This window comes from Sander lucioperca, chromosome 23 (genome assembly GCF_008315115.2).
Source record: "Sander lucioperca isolate FBNREF2018 chromosome 23, SLUC_FBN_1.2, whole genome shotgun sequence".
In the NCBI taxonomy this organism is placed as follows: domain Eukaryota; kingdom Metazoa; phylum Chordata; class Actinopteri; order Perciformes; family Percidae; genus Sander; species Sander lucioperca.
This window is the reverse complement of record NC_050195.1, coordinates 11,357,152-11,379,157: the sequence shown is the minus strand read 5'-3', so window position 1 is coordinate 11,379,157 and position 22,006 is coordinate 11,357,152. Positions and strand designations below refer to the sequence as shown.

Here is a 22,006-nt window from a genome sequence, read left to right as displayed (position 1 = left end):
CATTTAGTTCAATCGCCTCAAAAAATAACTTTTTGTCAAACGTTTTGAAATTAATCATTTATTTCAAACCAAGTGTGAAAATACATAATAAAAAAAACATTTTGTGGTTTCAACACTGACACATTTTTCATTAGTTTTACAACACTCTTCAAAAAGCTAAAAGTCCCCAAATTCACAGACTACAAACACTTCCTTAGCTACCACTGTTTTCAGAATAAAACTCACAATTTATAAAATCTAACTTTAATACAGAACTAATTGTAGTACAGCAGCTTATAACAACTGCAGCATCGCACAGCCTGGAATCTCGACCCCTCCACCCTACTGGCAGATTACTTCTCTTGAAACTGACTTTTTAAAGTACAGTATATTTGCAGGATGAAAGATATTTAAACTTTGGTGGAGGAGAGATGAAAACCAAAAGGTTGAATACTGCTGGTAGAAGGCACACAGAGAAAAGAAGCTTCTTTGTAACTGCACTGAAACTGATCAAAAGTAAACCATTTAAAGATTTCACAACTATTTAGCGAGCTTATTTTGATACATTTTCACATTCTGTATTTTCAGGGATACGTATAATAGATATGAAAGGATAGTTCAGATTTCGTTGGTCGACACACCCCTAGTTCAACGATGCACGCAGAAAAATATTTTCACCACTTTACCTTACTGTCAGACAGCCCTTTACGACGGGGAACTGAAGCCGTTATCTCTGCTCTCTTCAAAGCCACAAGACTCCTAAATAGTAATTTTACCTCGCAATCAAACTAACCGATGGAGGCAGCAGTAGAGCGGCAACTCCCGTGTTCTGAGAGGTAAAATTATGTTGCTGAATGTTTTTGTCTAAGGAGTCTGGTGGCTTTGAAGAGAGCAAAGATAACGGCTTCAGTTCCCCGTCGTGAAGGGCTGTCTGACAGCAAGGTAAAGCTCTGAAAATATTCTAAATATAGAGTATACTTAAACTGATATAGATTTTGATGTGTCAGTACTCCTGCCTGCTTCTCCAAACTGGGGGCGTACCGACCGCCATCTGCTGTAGTTAACACACTGACTATGGATTATAGGGCTGGGTTAAAAATAATTGATTTTCCAATTAAAATCAATCTTTGTTTAAGTGATCTGATATAGGTTGATAAAATTTCGAAATCAATCTTTTTATAAATGCCTTTTCAATGGCTTTCATGTGAGTCCTGTTGAAGGACAATTCCAGTGCAAAAATGAACCTAGGGGTTAATAACGTGTGTACCGAGTCGACCGTTCTCTGGAATATGTTTTCATGCTAATCAAATGTGTCTCTGGCTTGAAACAAGCTAGCGCGAACCGCTGATTAGCTTAACGCTAGGCTTTCGGGGCCCTGGCAGAGTAAAAAGAAATCTCTATTTCTACACCACTAACAAGGCTCAAAATAGCACCACACTTCCACGGTAGCTTAATGAGGGTCCCTACATACTCTGTAAGTGTACAGACAGTTTATTAAAAAGATAGTTTAGAAAGCCTGTACCCTTCACGTATACAGCCAGACGCCATCTTGAGAAAACAGGCGAGGCTTTATAAACTATCTTTTTAATAAACTGTCTGTACATTTACAACGTTCTCAATGCTGGGGTTAACATGTAGGGACCCTCATTAAGCTACCGTGGAAGTACGGTGCTATTTTGAGCCTTGTTAGTGGTGTAGAAATAGGGATTTATTTTTACTTTACCAGGGTCCTGAAAGCATAGCGTTAGCAGCTAATCAGTGGTTCGCGCTAGCTTGTTTCAAGCCAGAGACACATTGGATTTGCATGAAAACATATCCCAGAGAACGGTCGACTCGTACACGTGTGTGTTGTGTCCTTTAAGTAAAAAAAAGTACTTTAAACAAACTTTTGGGGGATCAATTCTTAATGTAAACATTAACCTGGTGCATTGTAAACAATATTTTAAATTACAGCAGAAGATCTCTAAGAATCTCTTTTATATTTAAGTTATATTGGTATTGTAACTGAAATGTTCCTAACCTAATTGATATCAAATCAGAAATGTAACAGAATCAGGACCTTTTGAATCAGAATCGATTCGGGAACTCATTGGCGATACCCAGCCCTAATAGATAAGTGTCTTATACAACCCCACTTCCACAGATCTCAACTATCCCTTTATCGACAGGAACACAGTGAATACTGAGAGTTTCTCTGCAGTTACGTGTAAATAAAGTTTGTTTGTGTAAATGCAGCCAGAGATGAAGAGAGACTGTGACGTCTCTCCTGCAGCATCTTATTCCTTAATCTCGTTACAGATCTGGTTGCTGTGTTACCGGATCTCACAGATTAACACTTGTATCAGCTCTCCAAAAATCCCGTCACCAGCACCAGCAGAGACAGGCGTGGTGGCTTCAGTCGTATGTGACCATATGTAGATTTTCCAGTAACCAGGAGTTAATCCACAGCACCAGTCGGGTCGTCTTTATCGTCCAGTATGGAGGCTGCAGCTCCTCCTGCGGGGCCCCCCCGGGGGCCAGGAGACCCTGCGGGACCCAGGGGACGTCTGGGTTTGGCTGAGTTAGATGAGTTTCCATAGAAGAAGATGCGGGTCCGGTCGGGGAGTCAAAGGCGAGAGTTGCAGGGTAAAGGACGAAACGCCACCTCCACGTTCTCCTCCAGGATGATGTCAAAGCGGCACATTAAAGGCCTGACAGAGAGGAAGGAAGAACACAATTAGTCCATTATTTATAGAGGCTTTTGACAGGAAATTAATCGGAAACTATTTTGATAACTGATTGATAACATAATCTAGGTCCAGTCTCTCTGTTTGCTTGCTTTTCTTTCTCTTATGTGACAGAAAACTTACAAACTTTGCGTCTTGGGCTATTGGTCAGTCAGCGGTGGAGGAAGTACTCCGATATCTTACTTATTAATTACCAAAAAAAACAGTTTTGTGGACTACCAAGAAAGCTCTTAAATTTGTGGAGTAAGCCATTTAATTATCATGACTCGGTGCACTGAACATTATTATTATTAACAGTATTTATAAAACAATCAGCTAAAACTTTAACAAACAAAACTGTAGAGTTGCAAAGATTAATTGATTAGTTGTCAACAATTAAATTACTTTTGAGTTATTTTTTTATGAAAAAAAATATCTCTGATTCCAGCTTGTTAAATGTGAATATGTTGTAGTTTCTTCTCTCCTCTGTGACAGTAAACTGAATATTTTTGAGTTGTAGAACAAAACAAGACATTTAAGGACGTCAGCTCGTTGCTTTGGGAAACTGATGGATATTTTTTCACCATTTTCTGACATTTTATAGACCGAACAACTAATCGATTAATCGAGAAAATAATCAACAGATTGAACGACAGCGGAAGTAATGGTTAGTTGCAGCCCTACAGCGCCGCGGGTTCAGGACTGACCTCTCAGGACGCTCCAGCGGCGTGAAGCGGATTCGCAGCAGCCTGATTTTGTACCGCGGGCCGATCACGTTGCCGGTGTTGATGCGCATCGAGATCTTCTGGACCTGCTGCAGATCGTCATCGAACTGGGCCAGCAGCCGCGTGGAGGTGTACTGCTCGAACCGGAAGAGCTTCCTGCGAGCAGAGAGGAGAATGTTTGGTGGAGATGTTCTAAGGCAATGTTCCCACTTGGCGTCTTTCTTCAAGCTGCCAGCGTCTGTTTTACAGTATAATCCTATGTGTTACAGCCATTACAATTATGTGTGTGTCAATATGATGTTTGGCAGCAATATAGGTGAGCTCTCCAGCACAGGTGCAGGTGATTGTCACTGGATGAGCATACAGTTTATAGAATGTGTCGTGTCATGTAGAATATACCCGTTAGAGCCCGACCGATATATCGGCGGGCTGATATTATTGGCCGATATTAGGCATTTTCCAAACTATTGGTATCGGCATTTATAATGGCCAATAAATGAATATTTAAAAAATAAAATGAAAATGGACAAAACACCTTTCAACCACGTTATGAGTTGTATAGTTTGTCCACCAGAGGGCGCTCTACAACCTCCCTGTTGGCAACTCTCTGATTTTTGTTGTTATTGTGTTTTTGTTCAAAGGACTTTAAGTTTCATATCTTAAGTTTGTATTTTTATACATTTTATTTATCAGAACTTTAATATATTTTGATGTTCTGTTGTGACAATAAAACAAACAACTTAACTTTAAAAAAAAAATATATATATATATATTTTAGTGAGGACTCATGAATAATTACAAATAACTAATGTCAGGGAAATCTGTTTATGTTTTGTAACGCGTTTCTGGATTTCTTTATTTTTTAAATATATATCGGCCGATATATTGGAATATCGGATTTTTAAATCACCAAATATTTGATTTATTTGAATATTATCGATATCGGCCTTAAAAATCCTTTATCCGTCGGGCTCTAATACCTGTTGTTTGTTTTGGATGAATACATGTTATATCGCAAGCAAAAGAGCGTGGTAAATATTGAGTGCACGTGTCTAAATAGCTTTTCCCAGTCTAGCAATCCCTCTGAGACTTTTAGTGGCAAAAGTCACCAACACTGTGGAGTAGGGCTGGGCAATATATCAATATTATATCGACATCGATAAATGAGACTAGATATCATCTTACATTTTGGATATCGTAATATTGTGATATGACACAAGTGGTCTTTTCCTGGTTTTAAAGGCTGCATTACAGTAAAGTGATGTCATTTTTCTGAACTTACCAGACTGTTGTAACTGTTCTATTATTCGCCTTTACCCATTTAGTCATTGTATCCACATTATTGGTGATTATTTATCAAAACTCATTGTGTTAATATTTTGTGAAAGCACCAATAGTCAACATTACAATATCGCCACAATATCGACATTGAGGTAATTTGTCAAAAATTTGATTTTTGCCATATTGCCCAGCTACTGTGGAGTAAACTGTGTTCTTAGCGCTTTTTTAAACACCACCGCCAACGTTTGTTTCTGCAGCTCACAGCATCTTTTTGAAGTTGAAAAAAGTTCAACTTTTCTTTTCCGCTCTGCCTCTCTGTTTATTCTCTAGATCGCTCGACTGCTTTGTTTTATCTAGCTCCGCTCCACATATAATAGCACTCTTGGACACTGTAGCAGTAGCTGTTGTTATAGCAACAAAATACGCTCTTGGCTGCTTTTTGGGACCAAAATGCTGCCAGCTTCTTCATTTTTAAACTACAAAAGCGCCTTAGTCGACCTTTTCTTGTCAAAAAAGACGCCACGTGTGATCATGGCCTAGCAGGTGAGACTGGTATTCCAGGCGTTTCACTGACAGACTTACTGGTCTAGTCGGACCTCGGTGAAGTTTCTGCCACTGTGCAGCCGGATGAAGACGACCCCCCAGCGGAGGTACTGGTTCCACGTCACCATGTCCACTCTGTACATCAGCTCTGCCAGAAGAAATGACACAAATTCACCTCCAATGTAAGTAGAAGTAGAAATCTCAGAGAAAATATGCTTTTGTAATTTGAATGAACTGTTGCTGTCATCATTCCTCTGTTCAGGGCCATCAATCTGGTCATTATGAACAGGAAGAATGATTACAGCAAGTTAAACATGTTTCATTGTTGTGTGCATGTCCCTTTTTTTTGTCATGGCAAGTGGGGGCTTGTCTGTCGGAATTTGATTTTGGTCAATGGTCAAAACCTGTTTCAATGTTGACTACCTGACTATTGTCTGCGGACTTGAAAAGTTGTGAACTAATCCTTCATTGCTAATTTTCTGTCAGTTGTCTAATTGTTTTACCGGAGCTGTACTTGTATAAACTTTTGGGTAGTTGTTTTTTTTTTGTGTGTGTGTATAAAAATCCTAATTTGTTAAAGTGCTCATATTATGCTCATTTTCAGGTTCATAATTGTATTTAGAGGTTATATCAGAATAGGTTTACATGGTTTAATTTTCAAAAAACACCATATTTTTGTTGTGCTGGACATTGCTGCAGCTCCTCTTTTCACCCTGTGTGTTGAGCTCTCTGTTTTAGCTACAGAGTGAGACCTCTCACTGCTGTAACATCTTTGTTGGGAGTCGCACATGCTCAGTAGCTAGGTAAGGACTACTAGCCAGTCAGAAGCAGAGTATGAGGGCGTGTCCTGACAGTACCTAGGTAAGGACTACTAGCCAGTCAGAAGCAGAGTATGAGGGCGTGCCCTGACAGTAGCTAGGTAAGGACTACTAGCCAGTCAGAAGCAGAGTATGAGGGCGTGCCCTGACAGTACCTAGGTAAGGACTACTAGCCAGTCAGAAGCAGAGTATGAGGGCGTGCCATGCTAGCAGCTAGGTGAGCATTATAACGTGTGTTACGAAGTGACCACGTTTGTCTCTGAAGTAAAGGCTGGACTACAATAGAGCTGTTTGGAGCAGTTTGTGAACAGTGTTTTCTGTTGGAGATGGTAAGTCCCTTTGGGGTGGACTTTGGGCTTTTTCACTTTGTAAACCTATAACATGCATAAAAAGACATACAGTATAACACAATAAAGGAAAGGGGAAAAGCCAAAAAGCATAATATGAGCACTTTAAGTAACTAAAGCTGACAAATGTAGTGGAGTGGAAGTAGAACGTGGCATGAAAAGGAAAGACTCAAAGTTCAAGTAACTCAAATTTGTACTTAAAATAAATGTAAATGTACTTAGTTACATTCCACCACAGATGATGACTCAGATTGGACTTCATTTAGGTTACTGCTTCTACAGTATTTGTAAATCTTACTGCTGCAGTAAGTCTGTTATGCGAACGATGTTTTCTGCCGAGACTTGATGTGTCTGACTCACTCCTGTAGGGCAGCGTGGCCGTGGTGCTGAAGAAGACTTGGGTCTGTCCGAGCTGCAGCAGAGTCTCCCTCCACTGGCTGTAATCGTAACCTGCAGGTGAGACCACACAGGTGTGATCAGACATTGAGCTTCCATCGGTTGAGGTAAAAGAGCTCTTTTCAACATCATTTCACCACCTACCAAGCACGGGACAGGAAGCAGGTTTAAAGGCCTCGCACTGCAGACAGCGGCCTTCCAGGAAGTCGCTGTAGGACGAGCAGGGGTAACCCGTGAGGCTGCAAGTCCGGTTCAGAGCACACAAGAACAGAAACACAGAGCGCTGGTGGTCACACACGAAATAAGATTTACCTGTCGGAGACAAAAGACAAAATTTCAGTGAGTGTGTGTTTGTCAAGTATTGTGTGTGTGTGTGTGTGTGTGTGTGTGTGTGAATGTATATATGTGTGTGTGTGTGTGTGTGTGTGTGTGTTTGTTTTCACCTGCAAAGATGGTTTTGGGACACCCTGGTTGGTCATTACCACCGTTGGCGTAGAAGTCAATATGACCGTGAGCTCCTGTCAGTCCAAATGCTGGCAATAAAAATACACAGATTCAATATTACAATTCACATATAACATTTTTTTTTTTTTTAAATGTCTCTTAACTCTTGTGCATTATTAAGGACTAATATTTCGATCATTTTGGCTGTGTTAATGCGTATGGCATGCATTTTGGCTAGGGTGTGATTTATTTTAGAGGAATAAAAAAATCATCTTTTGGAAATTGATCTTAATGCCTTAATTAAAATAATGAGGAAAAATCCAACCTTTAAGGACACCAATTTTATTTGTGAATGAATAATGTATCGTAAATAAATAAATGTTCTTCCTTAAAATACAGGGGGCATAAGTGAGTACACCCCTATGTTAAATTCCCATAGAGGCAGGCAGATTTTTATTTTAAAGGCCAGTTATTTCATGGATCCAGGATACTATGCATCCTGATAAAGTTCCCTTGGCCTTTGGAATTAAAATAGCCCCACATCATCACATCCCCTTCACCATACCTAGAGATTGGCATGGTTTTATTTCAGTTAGCCTAATAGCTGGTTTGATTTGCATTAAGAGATGATTTTATGGAAAGTACCCCATGCCAATCTCTAGGTATGGTGAAGGGTATGTGATGATGTGGGGGTATGGTGAAGGGTATGTGATGATGTGGGGGTATGGTGAAGGGTATGTGATGATGTGGGGGTATGGTGAAGGGTATGTGATGATGTGGGGGTATGGTGAAGGGTATGTGATGATGTGGGGGTATGGTGAAGGGTATGTGATGATGTGGGGGTATGGTGAAGGGGATGTGATGATGTGGGGGTATGGTGAAGGGGATGTGATGATGTGGGGGTATTTTAATTCCAAAGGCCAAGGGAACTTTATCAGGATGCATAGTATCCTGGATCCATGAAATAACTGGCCTTTAAAAATAAAAATCTGCCTGCCTCTATGGGAATTTAACATAGGGGTGTATTTACTTATGCCCCCTGTATTTTAAGGAAGAACATTTATTTATTTACGATACATTATTCATTCACAAATAAAATTGGTGTTCTTAAAGGTTGGATTTTTCCTAATATTTTTAATTAAGGCATTAAGATCAATTTCCAAAAGATGATTTTTTTATTCCTCTTTTTAGTCAACTTTAGCATGGGTTCATAAACTTATGAGTGCCACTGTATCTGCCCTGTGAGGCAAATTCATGCTATTTTGCTGGTTTCCACTAGAGGCACTGCTGCTACATTTAGGCCGAGTTCAGAGTAGATCAGCATGTTGCTGCTAATCATTGACTTATCCAAGACTGTGCAAAAGAAAGCACCCTAGCTTTAAGTATACAGAAAATAATTCATTGTATTTATTGAGTAGTGCACAGTTGAAATCTTGCACAAAATGGATGTACTGTTAAGTCAGAATTGCACTGTTGAACATGTGTTATGAATAAATGATAGGGGTTGTAGCTGTTGACAGGGGTGAGATAGGTCTGATGAGCCTTGGGATTAAAGGTAACGTAAATTTATGTACACGATTTTATACCACTTTAAAATCTTGTACGTACGTGTGTGTGTGTGTGTGTGTGTGTGTGTGTGTAAAATCAGACAATGGAAAAGAAGAAGCTCTGTGTCTCTCTCTCTTTAGTTATTATCGGTAAATGTAAGTCAGATGCTCACAGTTCATGTCGGTGTGAAGCACGTCTACAAACATGGCGTCTGAGGGGTCCAGCCTCTCCTCTGGTGTGGCGCTGGTGAACATCGGCCCGGCTGGGTCCAGGCCTGGAGGGAAGGAGGACGGAGGCTTAACTCAGGACCTTATTAAGCTTTACATTTTGTTACCAAACCCAGCTTTCCTGATGTTTTCATTTATTTCCTTACAAATTTAAGTTGTACTTACACCAATGTAAACCTCATTTGGCAGATTGTGAGTAGCACCGCAAACTTAACAATAACTTTAATTCAACCAGAACAAATTTGCATGTCCAGTACATGTTTTTCTCAGAACTTTACAAGAGTTGTTTGCGTTTGTAATTTAAGGAAGTAAGTTGTGCTTCTCTGCTGTTTTTCAGCCTGCAAGAAATGTTTTAATGACACAATCTCCAATGTTTTTTTTCAATGTACCTGTGATTCGTCCAATCTTTCCCTTCAGGTTTGCTCCTACAAATCCAGCCAGGTGAGCTCCCAGACTGACGCCGATGAGGTGCACTGAACTCAGAGAGGCTCCTTCCTCCTGCAGACACACAAAAATCACCGTCATATTCAATGTACAGGTCGGTTTTATTTGTCTTTTAGTTCTCATCTTGGTAAGCCAAGATGAGCCTGGTAATATGGTAATATAATCTATGGTATAGCTAGTGATAAACATAGAAACTTGCAGAGTTCAAGTCTTTTTTATTCAAGACTCTATATACTTAAATGTAACTACTTTTTAGCCAACGTAATGGGTGTTTTGTCCTGGCTGCGTACATAAGTTTGGTTTGTCTGAAGTCCACAACAGCCTGAAAAACACCCAAACAGACTTGTTTTCACTTTAAAAAGTTGCTAAAATGTTTGATTTCCACATCCAGTAGACACATAGCAACACAATCATCCCTTTGCGGTTGGGTTTGTGTCCACCTGATGAATGTAAATGCAATAAATATCTGAAATATCTGTCTCTTAGCTGCTAAATGTTCCACTATGTTCACCAGATAGTCTCTAACTGTATCGGTGTCTGTTTGCTGCTGAGCAGGTATTTTTTTGGGCTGAAAACAGCTGCCTGAAACATTGAGAGTGAAGCAAACAGTAAATGCGCTAAAACTAAACTTAAAACTAGGAACCAAAAGAGGCTGAAAAGCTCCGTAGAGCTGCAGACTTGAGGATCATTTTCTGTGTGTTCCTCACTCTCATTATCAAGGAAAATATACAGAAGTGTCTCATCTCATAGGGCTGCTCGATTATGGAAAAAATCATAATCACGATTATTTTGGTCAATATTGAAATCACGATTATTTAACACGACTACTCATTGACTTTTGCAAGGATGTTTAATTTATTTAACCTAAAAAACAGTGAAACTGAAAAGACCTGCAACTGTGAGATATCATTACATTCCATGTCATTTAGCTGACGCTTTTATCCAAATCGACTTACAATTACTATATATGTCAGAGGCCGCACGCCTCTGGAACAACTAGGGGTTAAGTGTCTTGCTCAGGGACATGTTGGTTGATGTATCACAGTGGGAATCGAACCCATATCTCCCACACCAAAGGCATGTGTCACATCCACTGCACCATCACATACCCATATCCCTTAAAGTGCTCATATTATGCTCATTTTCAGGTTCATAATTGTATTTAGAGGTTATATCAGAATAGGTTTACATGGTTTAATTTTCAAGAAACACCATATATTTGTTGTACTGCTCATTGCTGCAGCTCCTCTTTTCACCCTGTGTGTTGAGCTCTCTGTTTTAGCTACAGAGTGAGACCTCTCACTGCTGTTCCATCTTTGTTGGGAGTCGCACATGTGCAGTACCTAGGTAAGGACTACTAGCCAGTCAGAAGCAGAGTATGAGGGCGTGCCCTGACAGTACCTAGGTAAGGACTACTAGCCAGTCAGAAGCAGAGTATGAGGGCGTGCCCTGACAGTAGCTAGGTAAGGACTACTAGCCAGTCAGAAGCAGAGTATGAGGGCGTGCCATGCTAGCAGCTAGGTGAGCATTATAACGTGTGTTACAAAGTGACCACGTTTGTCTCTGAAGTAAAGGCTGGACTACAATAGAGCTGTTTGGAGCAGTTTGTGAACAGTGTTTTCTGTTGGAGATGGTAAGTCCCTTTGTGGAGGACTTTGGGCTTTTTCACGTTGTAAACCTATAACATGCACAAAAAAGATATATAACACAATAAAGGAAAGGTAAAAACCCTAAACGCATAATATGAGCACTTTAATAATTTTCCAGTTTAAACTTTTTTTCTCATTCATAACACAGGACAAAATAAGACGTTACTTGCAAAACGTAATGTGCAAAATAATACATTTTTCATGATTACTCTGATTTTGTGATCGTTTGTGATTGCTGGAGCTGCAGTCGTGATTTATTTACAGCCCTAGCGTCTCACCTGCATGGTCATGATGAAGCCGGTCAGGTTGTAAGCCGCCTTCCTGGTGTTGGTCACGGCGGTGAAGTAGTTGAGGTTGGCCGCCCCATTGTTCCAGTCCACCACGATGACATTCATGTCCTCCTGCTCGGCCAGCAGGTGGACTATGTGGTCGATCCAGATGGGGGGCGCTCCTGTGGGCCGGTAGCCGTGGATGACGAAGGCGGTGGGGCGCGACAGGTTGAAGAGCGGCTGGGAGGACAGGCGGTGGTGGTTGAGCTCGTGGCCGCAGTCGAGGTTGGAGCGCGTGTAGAGCAGCAGCCTCACGTACAGGACAGTTCCCATGAAGCAGTGGGACAGGTTGAGGTCTGTGAAGTTGTCGCAGGACTCGCCCGTCCCGCTCTCCTCCTGACCTGGTGGTGGAAGAAATATTCAGGTCCTTAACTTCAGTAAAAGTACTAATACCACACTGTAAAAATACTCTGTTACAAGTAAAAGTCCTACATTGAAAATGTTACTTAAAGTGCTCATATTATGCTTTTTGGCTTTTTCCCTTTCCTTTATTGTTATATATCTTTTTTGTGCTTGTTATATGCTTCCAAAGTCAAAAAGCCCAAAGTCCACCCCAAAGTGACTTACCATCTCCAACAGAAAACACTGTTCACAAACTGCTCCAAACAGCTAACCCTAACCCTAACCCTAATAGAAAGTGGCATGAAAAGAGTAAAGGAAAGTACAAGTATGTACCTCAAATTTGTACTTAAGTACAGTACTTGAGTAAATGTACTTAATTATATTCCCCCATTGCTTGAAGCACAACACAGAAGATATGGTGTGTTAGAACCGAACAAGAGCTGAGAGATTATATTAAAGCTGCTCTACATGTTGGTCATTTCACATCATGTCATCTCGTCTGCAGGAAGGGGAAGAAACTTTACGACTTTAGGACTCTGATTCGAGTTTAGAGCAAAACCCTCTGTTCTCTCGTCCTCTTGAGTAAATAACTAAAGATCAGGAAAGATAAGGGACATCTCTGTGCCTGAGACACGTGATATACACAGTAAATAAATATATAAATACACACTGAAATAAAACAATAAAATTAAAGGAAAAGTAGAAAAAGATTAAAGGAGAATTCCGGTCCATTTCAACACGTAGCTCTGTTGTTTGTTGTCACATAGTGCTGTTAGTATCGAGAAAAACGAAAACAATCGGTGTTGCCTACACCGTGTTATCCTCCTGCTAGCGTTAGCACCCAGGAGGCTGAAACAGGGCAAGTTTTAAACGTGCTTTTACCCTCTTAACATGTTCGAAATGTCATTACAAGCGCCTAGCCATGTGAAGTGATTCCTTCCGAGTGAACACAGTGAATCTGACTGCAGTAGATGTGAAAGAAATGCATAAAAGTTTTGCTAATTCAGCTCTGTTTAGTTCCCGTGTTGAGACGGCAAGGCGAGTGCTTAGGGACCGTCTACAAACTACAACACCGAATCAATATCAACCATCAATAACGCAGCATTTCATTGTTATTTTAACACCGCATTAGTAAAATGTGCCTAGGCTTATACACAGCACGTGCACACTATGCTTGTTACACACACATGGAAGCACAGCAGCACACAAACATGCAGAAGATTACAAATAAAAATATTACGGTGCAAATCCTCCATCATAATAGCAATGCTCCAAGGTCCAAACGCGCCTGGCTTTTAAAGGGAATGGGAGATGATCTCTGATTGGTTTATTGCATGTTACGCCCAAAACACACCTCTGAATTAATGAAGACACTAAATACAACCCTTTTGACCCGTGAGCCCGGCGCACAGACACTTTTTTCCGCAGTTAAACTAGCAAAAGTGGTTTTGGACACGCCCTAAACACACCTGTGCCAGGCGCTTCACGCCGTGCGCTTAGATCGTTAAAATAGAGCCCTCTATGTTGCCCAGGTCAGTGAAAATTGAGGTGAATATACATCTGCACAAGAAAATGTTTCCTGACAGAATAAGCGAGCATTTTGGTGCTTTGTTTTGTTTCTATAAGTTGTCTATCATCAGACAAAACTGTAAATGTGTAATGTGTAATTTTGTCAGCAGAAATCTACTTAAGTCTGTAACAGAGGAGTTATCTAACTATGACAGACGTAGCCAGACCCTTTTATCTGAATGTTTGCTGACATGTTTCCACCTCTGACCCACTTAACCTCTGCTCACTTTTTATCCTCTTCACAGGGTTAAAAGTCTAAGGTCTCGAGTAAAAGGTTCACGTTGTCTGACTGGAAATGCTGGGATCAACTCTTTGTCTGGTAAGTGACGTTCAGTGTCAGCTGGACCTCTTCAGCTCAATGATGTGAGGATTAGGCTAATAGTCTGGCTAACTAAGAGTCTCTTTAGCCTATTTAAAGTGTCTTCCGCCTGAATACTGTAAAATCCAGGTTGAAGACGGGTTGGTGGTGGTTGTTTTCTCACCAGTTAATCCCGACTGACTGGTGTATTTTTCTTTCTTTTTTGGTTAGATATTAATAAAAGACAGACATCCTCCAACAAGTCCATTGTTTTCTCCGGGGAGAAATATACGTCTGCGCAAGTTGAAAATGTTTCATGCTGAAATACACCTTGGGGGTCGTACTTAGCAGCAAATAAAAACCATTTGGTGTATAAAAACCTGTACAATGTGGTTTAGAATAGGAAGACATAAAAGACGTTCAAGTTCAAAGGAGGTTTAAGCTCAAACAAAATCAGGAAAGACTCTTCGATAAAAGTATGTTTTAAGAAGGGACTTAAAGGTGACCACTGACTCCGCTGACCTAATATCCTCGGGCAGATCTTTCCAGAGCCTCGGGGCCCCGACTGTAAACGCTTCCTTCATTTTTTAGTTGGGCCTTTGGAACATAACAAAGACTTCTGCCCGTGGATCTCAAGGTACCTACCGCCGGCGTATGCGGTACCGGGATGTCAGGAGATATACGAGGGTTTGAGGCTATGAAGAGCTTTCAAAGTGATCAGTAAAATCTTAAATTAATCGCTTCCTCTCCCTGTCAGAGGAAACAAAAACAAAGTTGTACACATACCTCCCTGTAAAACCACAAATTATCATCTTTACATTTTGGTTTTTATATGGTTTAAACTAACAAGCTATAACATGTTTAAATAGTGAGTTTTAGAGTGGCTGGTAGGCAGATTTTTTTTAAACTTTAGATAGAGCCAGGCTTGCTGTTTCCCCATGTTTCCATCTTTATGCTAAGCTAAGCTAATCGCCTCCCGTATCAATCTCTGTACTTAACGCACAGACATGAAAATCCTTCTCATCTAACTCTCAGGAACAGAGCAAGTATTGTGCTCTATCATGACAGCCAAACTGTCTTGTTCTGCAAACGTCACAGTGTAGCTGCAAAAAAACAGGCTGGTTAGCCTTTAGCATCAAGGCGGCAACCCCGGTAGTTCCCTCTGTGGCAGGTGGCGATCCTCGCTATGCAATTAGCACACAGGAGTGTGACACTGCCCTCAATAGGATCAGGCTGCTATAAAAAAACACCTCATCCCCTTTACCACCTGCCCACCCTGAACACAAAATGGCTTCAATCCAGCCCCAAACACACACACGTGTGTGTGTGTGTGTGTGTGTGTGTGTGTGTGTGTGTGTGTGAGAGCGAGAGAGACCTGGTGTATATTTACTTCCATACCACCAGACAGAAATTGCAGGCTTTACCATAAACTTAAAAGTCGAACAGATGAAGGTGACTTTAAATAATCTTTTCCTACACTTCACTTTTCTGCAGTCACACAAACTTTATTTATTATATTTTGGGTTAGTTTCTTGCAGGATCAATCCCTCATCAAAGATAAGCGCTGACCTGTAAGCACATTTGAGCAGAAGTTAAAGATGAATGAACAGAACAGTTTGCGTTTTTCTTACCTTTGCAGAGCACGAGGAGCCCCAGCAGAGCCAGGAGTCTGCAGGGCAGCATCCTTCCTCTGACCACAGAAACCTAGAGGGAAATGGATTGAGGTGAAGACGGAGAGAAGGAGCTCTGAATGCAGAGTGAAGGAGGGACTGACTGAACGAGGGAGGGATTGTTGTGAGAGGTAAGGAGGGAGGAGAGGAGAGGTGGTGGCTTCAGTTACAGTAAGGATCAGTTTCTAGAAAGATTGAGAGGGAGAGAGGGAGGGACATTTAACAAAAGATTTGTAGAAAAGGAGTGGACAGAAATAGTAAAACGTTTAAGCGAGTGGAGGATGAAAGGGAGGGGAAAAGAGAAGGATGTAGCAGAGTTTCTAAAGGAGATAAATGTGAATCTTTTCAGATCTTCAAAAATGGAGAAATAATTTCCTACTTGAAAATAAAAATGCCAGGAGAAAGGTTTCACTTCTGACCTCCACACAAGCTAAACTATAGTTCAACTTTTATGTTCAAAAAACACATTATTATTCTCATACTCCGTTTTAGCGCCTGTCTCTTTAAGGCCCCTTCCTCAAGAAAACCCAGTCTGCTCTGATTGGTCAACGTTTCCGGGTTTTCTGTATCTGCGCTGTCGGAGTCTCTGACCTGTCATTGCAGCCGGGGAATGACTGAAGCACCACTTTGTGCCTATATACTGTATAGTATAGTTGTGACATTACAACCGTACAAAAGTCCTGACGGCTCGTTTAAAGGCACAGTTTCTGAATACGGGCGGTCTGTGGATTGAGCGTTTTGATACTTTCACAGTATTTATACAGCACCTCTACCTGCTTTATAATCAAAACAGACATGGGAATCTGACTTTTTATTACAATACATTACCTTTAAAGCAGCTTTAACCTGTATTTAATGATAATAATGTGTAAATGACAATGGGAAAGGTCTCTCTGTTAGAGAAGGATCAGCTGAACATGCCGCTCGGTTTTACGGTGCTTTATAGTTTCAGCTAATTGTTTATCCGTCCGACTGCATCTTTACTGTCCTGGTTCTCCCTAACCACTCTCAAAACTTCGTTTCAAGTGTGTGCATCTGCTATAAATGTGTAAGTGAAAGGGGAAGTGGAAGCACGTTGAAGGATTTCCACATGGGGGAGTTTTGGTTTTATGCTTCCTCTTAATGTTCAGTTTCTTTCTAGGATAGCCACTTTGAATTTTAGTTAACCAACTCTTTTGCATACCATGAATAAATGTTATATTAAAGGTATTGATAAAATAACTACAGTACAGTAACAAGAAACTGGATTCACAAAAGGGTATAGAAACACTAGACATGAAAAATGAAATTAAAAACTGAATTTTGTGTAAAAATACACATTAAAGAGCATAATAGTAGTCTACATCGACAACGTTTAATTTCCGGGATTGTTCAGGTGCTGCCGGAAATTCCGCTGGATGTCCCTCTTTTCGGCCGGATGTCCGTCCCCTTCCTCTTTCTCTGTGTTGGCGTTCTAACCTCCGGTGGATTTGTGAGGACTATGGTTAACTGCTCCTCAGATCTCTGCAGGGTAAATCCAGACAGCTAGCTAGACTATCTGTCCAATCTGAGTTTTCTGTTGCACGACTAAAACTACTTTTGAACGTCCACGTTCCACCAAAACAAGTTCCTTCCCGAGGCTATTTAGCAGAGGCACCGTGGCTCCGTCCGGAGCTTAGCACCGCCCATGATGATTGTGATTGGTTTAAAGAAATGCCAATGAACCAAGCGTTTTTCTCCCATCCCGGAATGCTGTGTGGACTAGCCAGACCCTCCTCCGCAGCGCTGTGGAGAAAGGTCTGGCAATGCAAGACTAGGATTATATAAATCCTGGTAGGTGGCCTCATCTCAGCCTCTCCTCGACCCTGATTAGTGAGGTTGAAGTTTGATTGTTTGTAATAAAGTTGGGGCCTCAGCAGTTCTGGTTATTAATAGCTCCACTGGCTCTGACCACACTGCACCCAGCCCATGTTACTGCCCTGTACTCACTGAATTCATCGTGTAATTTAACATCCAGAGACTCTAAAAACACTTTAAAAAGCAGTGAAACCGAGCCGAGGGTTGCAATAATGTAAGAGTGCATGCTGAAACCGTACAATCAACGGTTGAATGACAGAACTGGAGCTCAGTTTGACTTCTTAAAGACATGGAGAGAGACCAGTATGTAGACTACACACTGGAATATGTGTTTATCAAAAGGAATACTGCTTTACGTCTTGCTTATATTAGCCGGTCTGTTTCGTTCTCCCTGGCAGCCACAGAATATGCACAATTTATTGTTTTGCTCAACTAATTCATCATTTAGCAGCAGTATCTTAGATTTCCCCTTTACTTTATAGTTAAACATTTTGGGAAATTACTTAAGGGCTGCAACTAACGAATTTTTTTCACTTTTTGTCGATAAATCTGTTGATTATTTATCATTTAATCAATTAGATGTTTGGTCTATAAATGTCAGAAAATGGTGAAAAATGTGGATCAATGTTTCCCAAAAGCCCAAGATGACGTCCTCAAATGTCTCATTTTGTCCACAACTCAAAGATATTCAGTTTACTGTCACAGAGGAGAGAAGAAACTAGAACAATATTCACATTTAACAAGCTGGAAATCGATTGATCTGTGCAGCTTCGTATTATTTAGTTCCTTTCCTTTCTTGCTTTTATGAGAAGCTCAATCTTACTAATGCATCCATCAGACACATCAGAGTAATGTTATCATCCCTCTGTAGTGTTTCGGAAAAGGATGGGATGGTGAAGGTTTAATCTCTCTCTAGTCCGGCACATAATCCCCATTTAAATCAAATCATAGCATGTTGTTCTCTTTAGTTTTAGTACAGATTAAACAAACAAGATACAGCGTGTTAATTACTGAGATTTTAAAGTTCAAGTAGGCAGATTTCATTAGCTTTGGACAGGTATCCTTCTGATGCAAGACTTAATGCTAAGCTACGCTAACTGACTGCCAGTGGTAGCTTCATATTGAACAGACAGATAAGAGTGTTTTAAGAATATATTTGTTTTTGTATTTTTAATCCTAACTTTTACTGAATTCTCTGTTGTACAGTGTTTTGAGACCGTGTCTTATGGTGATATTGCACTTGAAATAAAATTGAATTGGATTGAATTGTTGGCAACTCTTTGCAGCCATGTTAGACGTCAACAGCTTGATAGCCGATGGGACACCAGAGCTGTGTTTCTTACTGGACATTTGGACAAAATGTAGTTTGTCTACATGACCTTTGAGTTTTTCTTGTCACGTTTGTGTTTTTTTGTGTCTCTGCAGACCAGCAGGACTGAACAGTGATTGGCAGGTGAGCAGCCAGGTAAAAGCTATATGTTAGGTCACAATGTCCTGGCCAGTTAAAGAGCTTACCTTCGAGGCCACGGCCTATCATCCGTCACCTGACTTGGCAAATAAACACAGAGAGGCCGGTTGAAGAGATTAAAAAAACAGCAACGTGTTCAGGCTGCACTATTTCTTTTTAAGAATCAATCTTTATTTATCCAGAAAGCTTGACAGACAACTGCTTCACACATTTTATAACTTCTCTGAGCAGTAAAACAAACTGGAGGTGCAGCACGTTTGCTCAAGAGCACTTCAAAAGTCAATCATTAAGCTACCTACACACGATACGCGATTTGCTCTACGTAGTGGTGCGCAGAGCAAAGCGCAGAGAGCAAAGGGCAGCGCAGGTAAACGTCATCAAGGGCGGCAAGGAAACTTTTTCCAGTTGCTAGGTAACGACAGCTGTTACTAAAGGCCGGTTACACACCGTCATGTCATCTGCATGGCGGCTGCGTGAATTTGTCTGTCTTTACACACCAGAAACGTGTCTGACGCGGCGCTGCTGCTGCTAGCCTTGTCTGTACACATGTATGTTTCCCGTTGATAAAATGAAATACCATGTTAAACATAAATATAGACTGATTTGATTACAGCAAAGACAACGTCTGCAGTATTGACGGCAAAATAGGCTACAGAATAATTTTGTTCTGTAATGACAGGTGCAATATTAGAAAATCGATTATTTTTTTAAAATTACATTTATATCTGCATTTATATCAAAACCTAGATACTTTCAAACATCAAAATGTCATTTATTAATATGTATTAGTGTCAAAATGATATATAAACATCTTTTCCTATTCTATTTTCCCTGGAAATGCTTCCAACACGCTTGCGTGTCGCGTGAAAAATAGGCGTCGGTCCTATTTCTAGCATGCACGCGTTTTCGAGCCACGCCTGAGACGTGCGTGTCACGCAGGCAGTGTGCACGCTCTAACCTGTTAACATGGGAGCCAAAATATAAACGGACACGCCACGCAGCTGACACGCTCACGCCACGCAGCCAGTATGTAACCGGCCTAATTGGTTGCACTTTCGAAAGGTCAGCGGCAACTAGGTCAAAGTTGAAATAATTTGAACTCTGAGCGCAAAGCGGCAAATCCGAGCGGTGCGCAACGCCAGGGGCAGCGCAGCGCATAGTTGGGCGCCACCGCCCTCCCCCGTAGGAAATCAATGGAACGGCCGGCGCAAAGCCGTTTTGCCGCCTATCATGTGTAGGTCATCTCAGCCCTCCTAAAAATTATAATATATATATTTTTTAAATCAGTTTTAGTGCTTCAAGTTAGAGTTCGCAAACTTGTCTGTTAGTGACAGAGGACAAACAATGACAGGTTCAAAGGGCTTGAAACAGGTTTAATATCCTGTGTTGCTGCCGCCGATGCTACGCACCTGTAACCCCGTCAAGGAAAGGGTTAACAGAAACGTAGTGTTGGCCAATCAGAGGAGGTTGTGCCAGACTCCCGCCTTTGGCTGAGTCTCTATCTGATCTGTCAGAGGGAGAGCAGGAGACGGGTGTGAAGTTTAACGTTGGTAGTCCCCAGAGAAGAAGTTGGTCATTTCATGGCACAGATTAGAACCCAAATTAAAACCTAAGCAACTAAAATTACTGAATGTTAGAACATTGGGTCAAATTGGTCGTCATTACTGAGACTTATAAAGTGTCCGTTTTAGTTCCATCATAGTGTCAAAAAACATTAGCTGACGTTGTTCTGTAGCTAGCTCAGAGATGATCAGATAATGAAATTACTGATGTAGCAGGGGGGGGTTAACACTTTTTCAAGGCACTGTATGCGTGTCACATTCTCATTAGGGGCTGAGCCCCCCTAAAGGTCTGATCCTAGAATCGCCCCTGATGTAGCTACATATACATATACATACAGAATACATGTTTGGAGAATAGCCGTGATGTTTAAAGTTTAATATTTGGATACTTTAGTGTCCGATGTGAAGCAAATACGGCACATCTCCGACCATTGTCAACTCTGTTCAGTTTCGGTGATTCAACGTCACGAGAGTTGACAGAAATTCACGCTGTCTCCTTTTTTCCAGTAGTGATAAATTATAGCTAAAAAAACTAAAACTGATTAATTTTTATTTTTATTACTTTTTTTTAACGTGAAATATAGTTTCAGTTTAGTTTTTTTGAAGGCTTTAGTTTTTATTAAGTTTCGTATAATAACCCTGATATGGATATTAGGTTAAATAGGGTCCCCTTTCAGTTTGGGTTTGTTGTGATAAGGGCCAGGATAAGGATGGTTGATGCAAGGAACGGATGAACGAAGAATATAACATAAATAAGAATTCTTTGAGACAATGAGCGGTTCCTGCAGCTGGGTTGGAAAGGTCTGAAGGTCGGGAGGGGCTGGATGTTCTATTATAGGAGTCTTCAGCTAAAGCTGCTGCGATAATCGCAGCTAAACCGTTGAACCTGAACATATTCATGTTCTCAATTAGGATGCCGAATTAGGTAATGATAATGGGATGATCCAACATGTATCCGTTCTCTGACACAGTGAGCTGTATTATCAGTTATGACCGGCTGGTTTGTCCCCCAGAGAGACTTACTTTTAGGCTTTAGGGATGTCCACTGTTGATGTCTGTGGGTCTGACCATCACGTTGGATGGATTGCTGTGATCTTTGGTACAGACATTCATGGTGCCCAGAGGATGAATCTGAAAAGACATTGGTGATCCTTTACTTTTCCTCTATCAATTTAACAGCCATAGGCAATTCAACCATCTGTCCAAAGACATTTAACAAGCTACCACTGAACCGTTTTCATAGGCCTCTTCTGAATTCTTCGGCTCAGTCTAGCTTTTTATCTCCCCGCAGACACTCGGGTCCTGTAACTTATGGAAAGCCAAGGCTGATGGGAGGTGAACATGTCGAGGAGCTCTGTGGGGAGGGAGAAGACCAGGATGGACGCCTCTCTGGACGGAGACAACGACTGGTAGGTATCTGAGGTGGGAAGCAAGGGGGGGGGGGATTTCAGCCACAATCATCTGACAAACACACAGAGAGAGAGAGAGAGAGACACACACACACAAGATAACGTTAAGCAGAACTTATAATCAAAAGAAAGACACAAAGAGGTGCATGATGGGAAGTGTGTTTTTAGAGTTTGACTCAAAGGAGGAACAAAAAAACCCACATATTTCAAACTCTTGTAACACCTTCAAACTTCATGAAAATGCAACACTAAACTCTAAATGTTTTTCATTTATACAATTCTAATTAAGATCAATAACATGTATTATATCATAGATACCTTATGACTCGTCTAATCACCCTTTAACAGAGGTGGAAACTAGCAGTGAGTAAATAAAACACCTGATGGCAGAAGCTCAGGCACACGTGTGTGTTTTGT

At 41.0% G+C, this 22,006-nt stretch overlaps 1 protein-coding gene and 2 long non-coding RNA genes across 3 annotated transcripts; 2 read left to right on the top strand and 1 right to left on the bottom strand.

Moving 5' to 3' along the window:
- Positions 1–1,926: 1,926 nt before the first annotated feature.
- On the bottom strand, positions 1,927–15,385 carry lipib (lipase, member Ib). The gene is made up of 10 exons (XM_031285252.2): positions 15,276–15,385; positions 11,385–11,776; positions 9,403–9,511; positions 8,959–9,060; positions 7,238–7,327; positions 6,939–7,106; positions 6,759–6,848; positions 5,273–5,381; positions 3,392–3,565; positions 1,927–2,669 (listed from the first exon to the last, which is right to left on the bottom strand). The coding sequence occupies exons 1-10, from the start codon at positions 15,325–15,327 to the stop codon at positions 2,585–2,587; spliced, it is 1,371 nt and encodes a 456-aa protein (XP_031141112.1). The 5' UTR covers positions 15,328–15,385; the 3' UTR covers positions 1,927–2,584.
- Positions 5,329–9,538, top strand: LOC118494338. Its single transcript, XR_004896463.1, has 3 exons — positions 5,329–5,415; positions 6,767–6,854; positions 9,431–9,538. It is a non-coding gene; the product is annotated as an uncharacterized LOC118494338 (long non-coding RNA).
- Positions 13,086–21,583, top strand: LOC116040044. Its single transcript, XR_004102567.2, has 3 exons — positions 13,086–13,665; positions 15,284–15,445; positions 21,472–21,583. It is a non-coding gene; the product is annotated as an uncharacterized LOC116040044 (long non-coding RNA).
- Positions 21,584–22,006: the final 423 nt, after the last annotated feature.

Excerpts from the sequence above, each read along its gene's own strand:
- lipib (XM_031285252.2), bottom strand. The coding sequence starts at position 15,327 with ATGCTGCCCTGCAGACTCCTGGCTCTGCTGGGGCTCCTCGTGCTCTGC. Across the intron at positions 11,777-15,275 it reads GCTCCTCGTGCTCTGCAAAG|GTCAGGAGGAGAGCGGGACG; the intron begins GTAAGAAAAACG and ends TTCCACCACCAG. Across the intron at positions 7,107-7,237 it reads TCCCAAAACCATCTTTGCAG|GTAAATCTTATTTCGTGTGT; the intron begins GTGAAAACAAAC and ends TGTCTCCGACAG.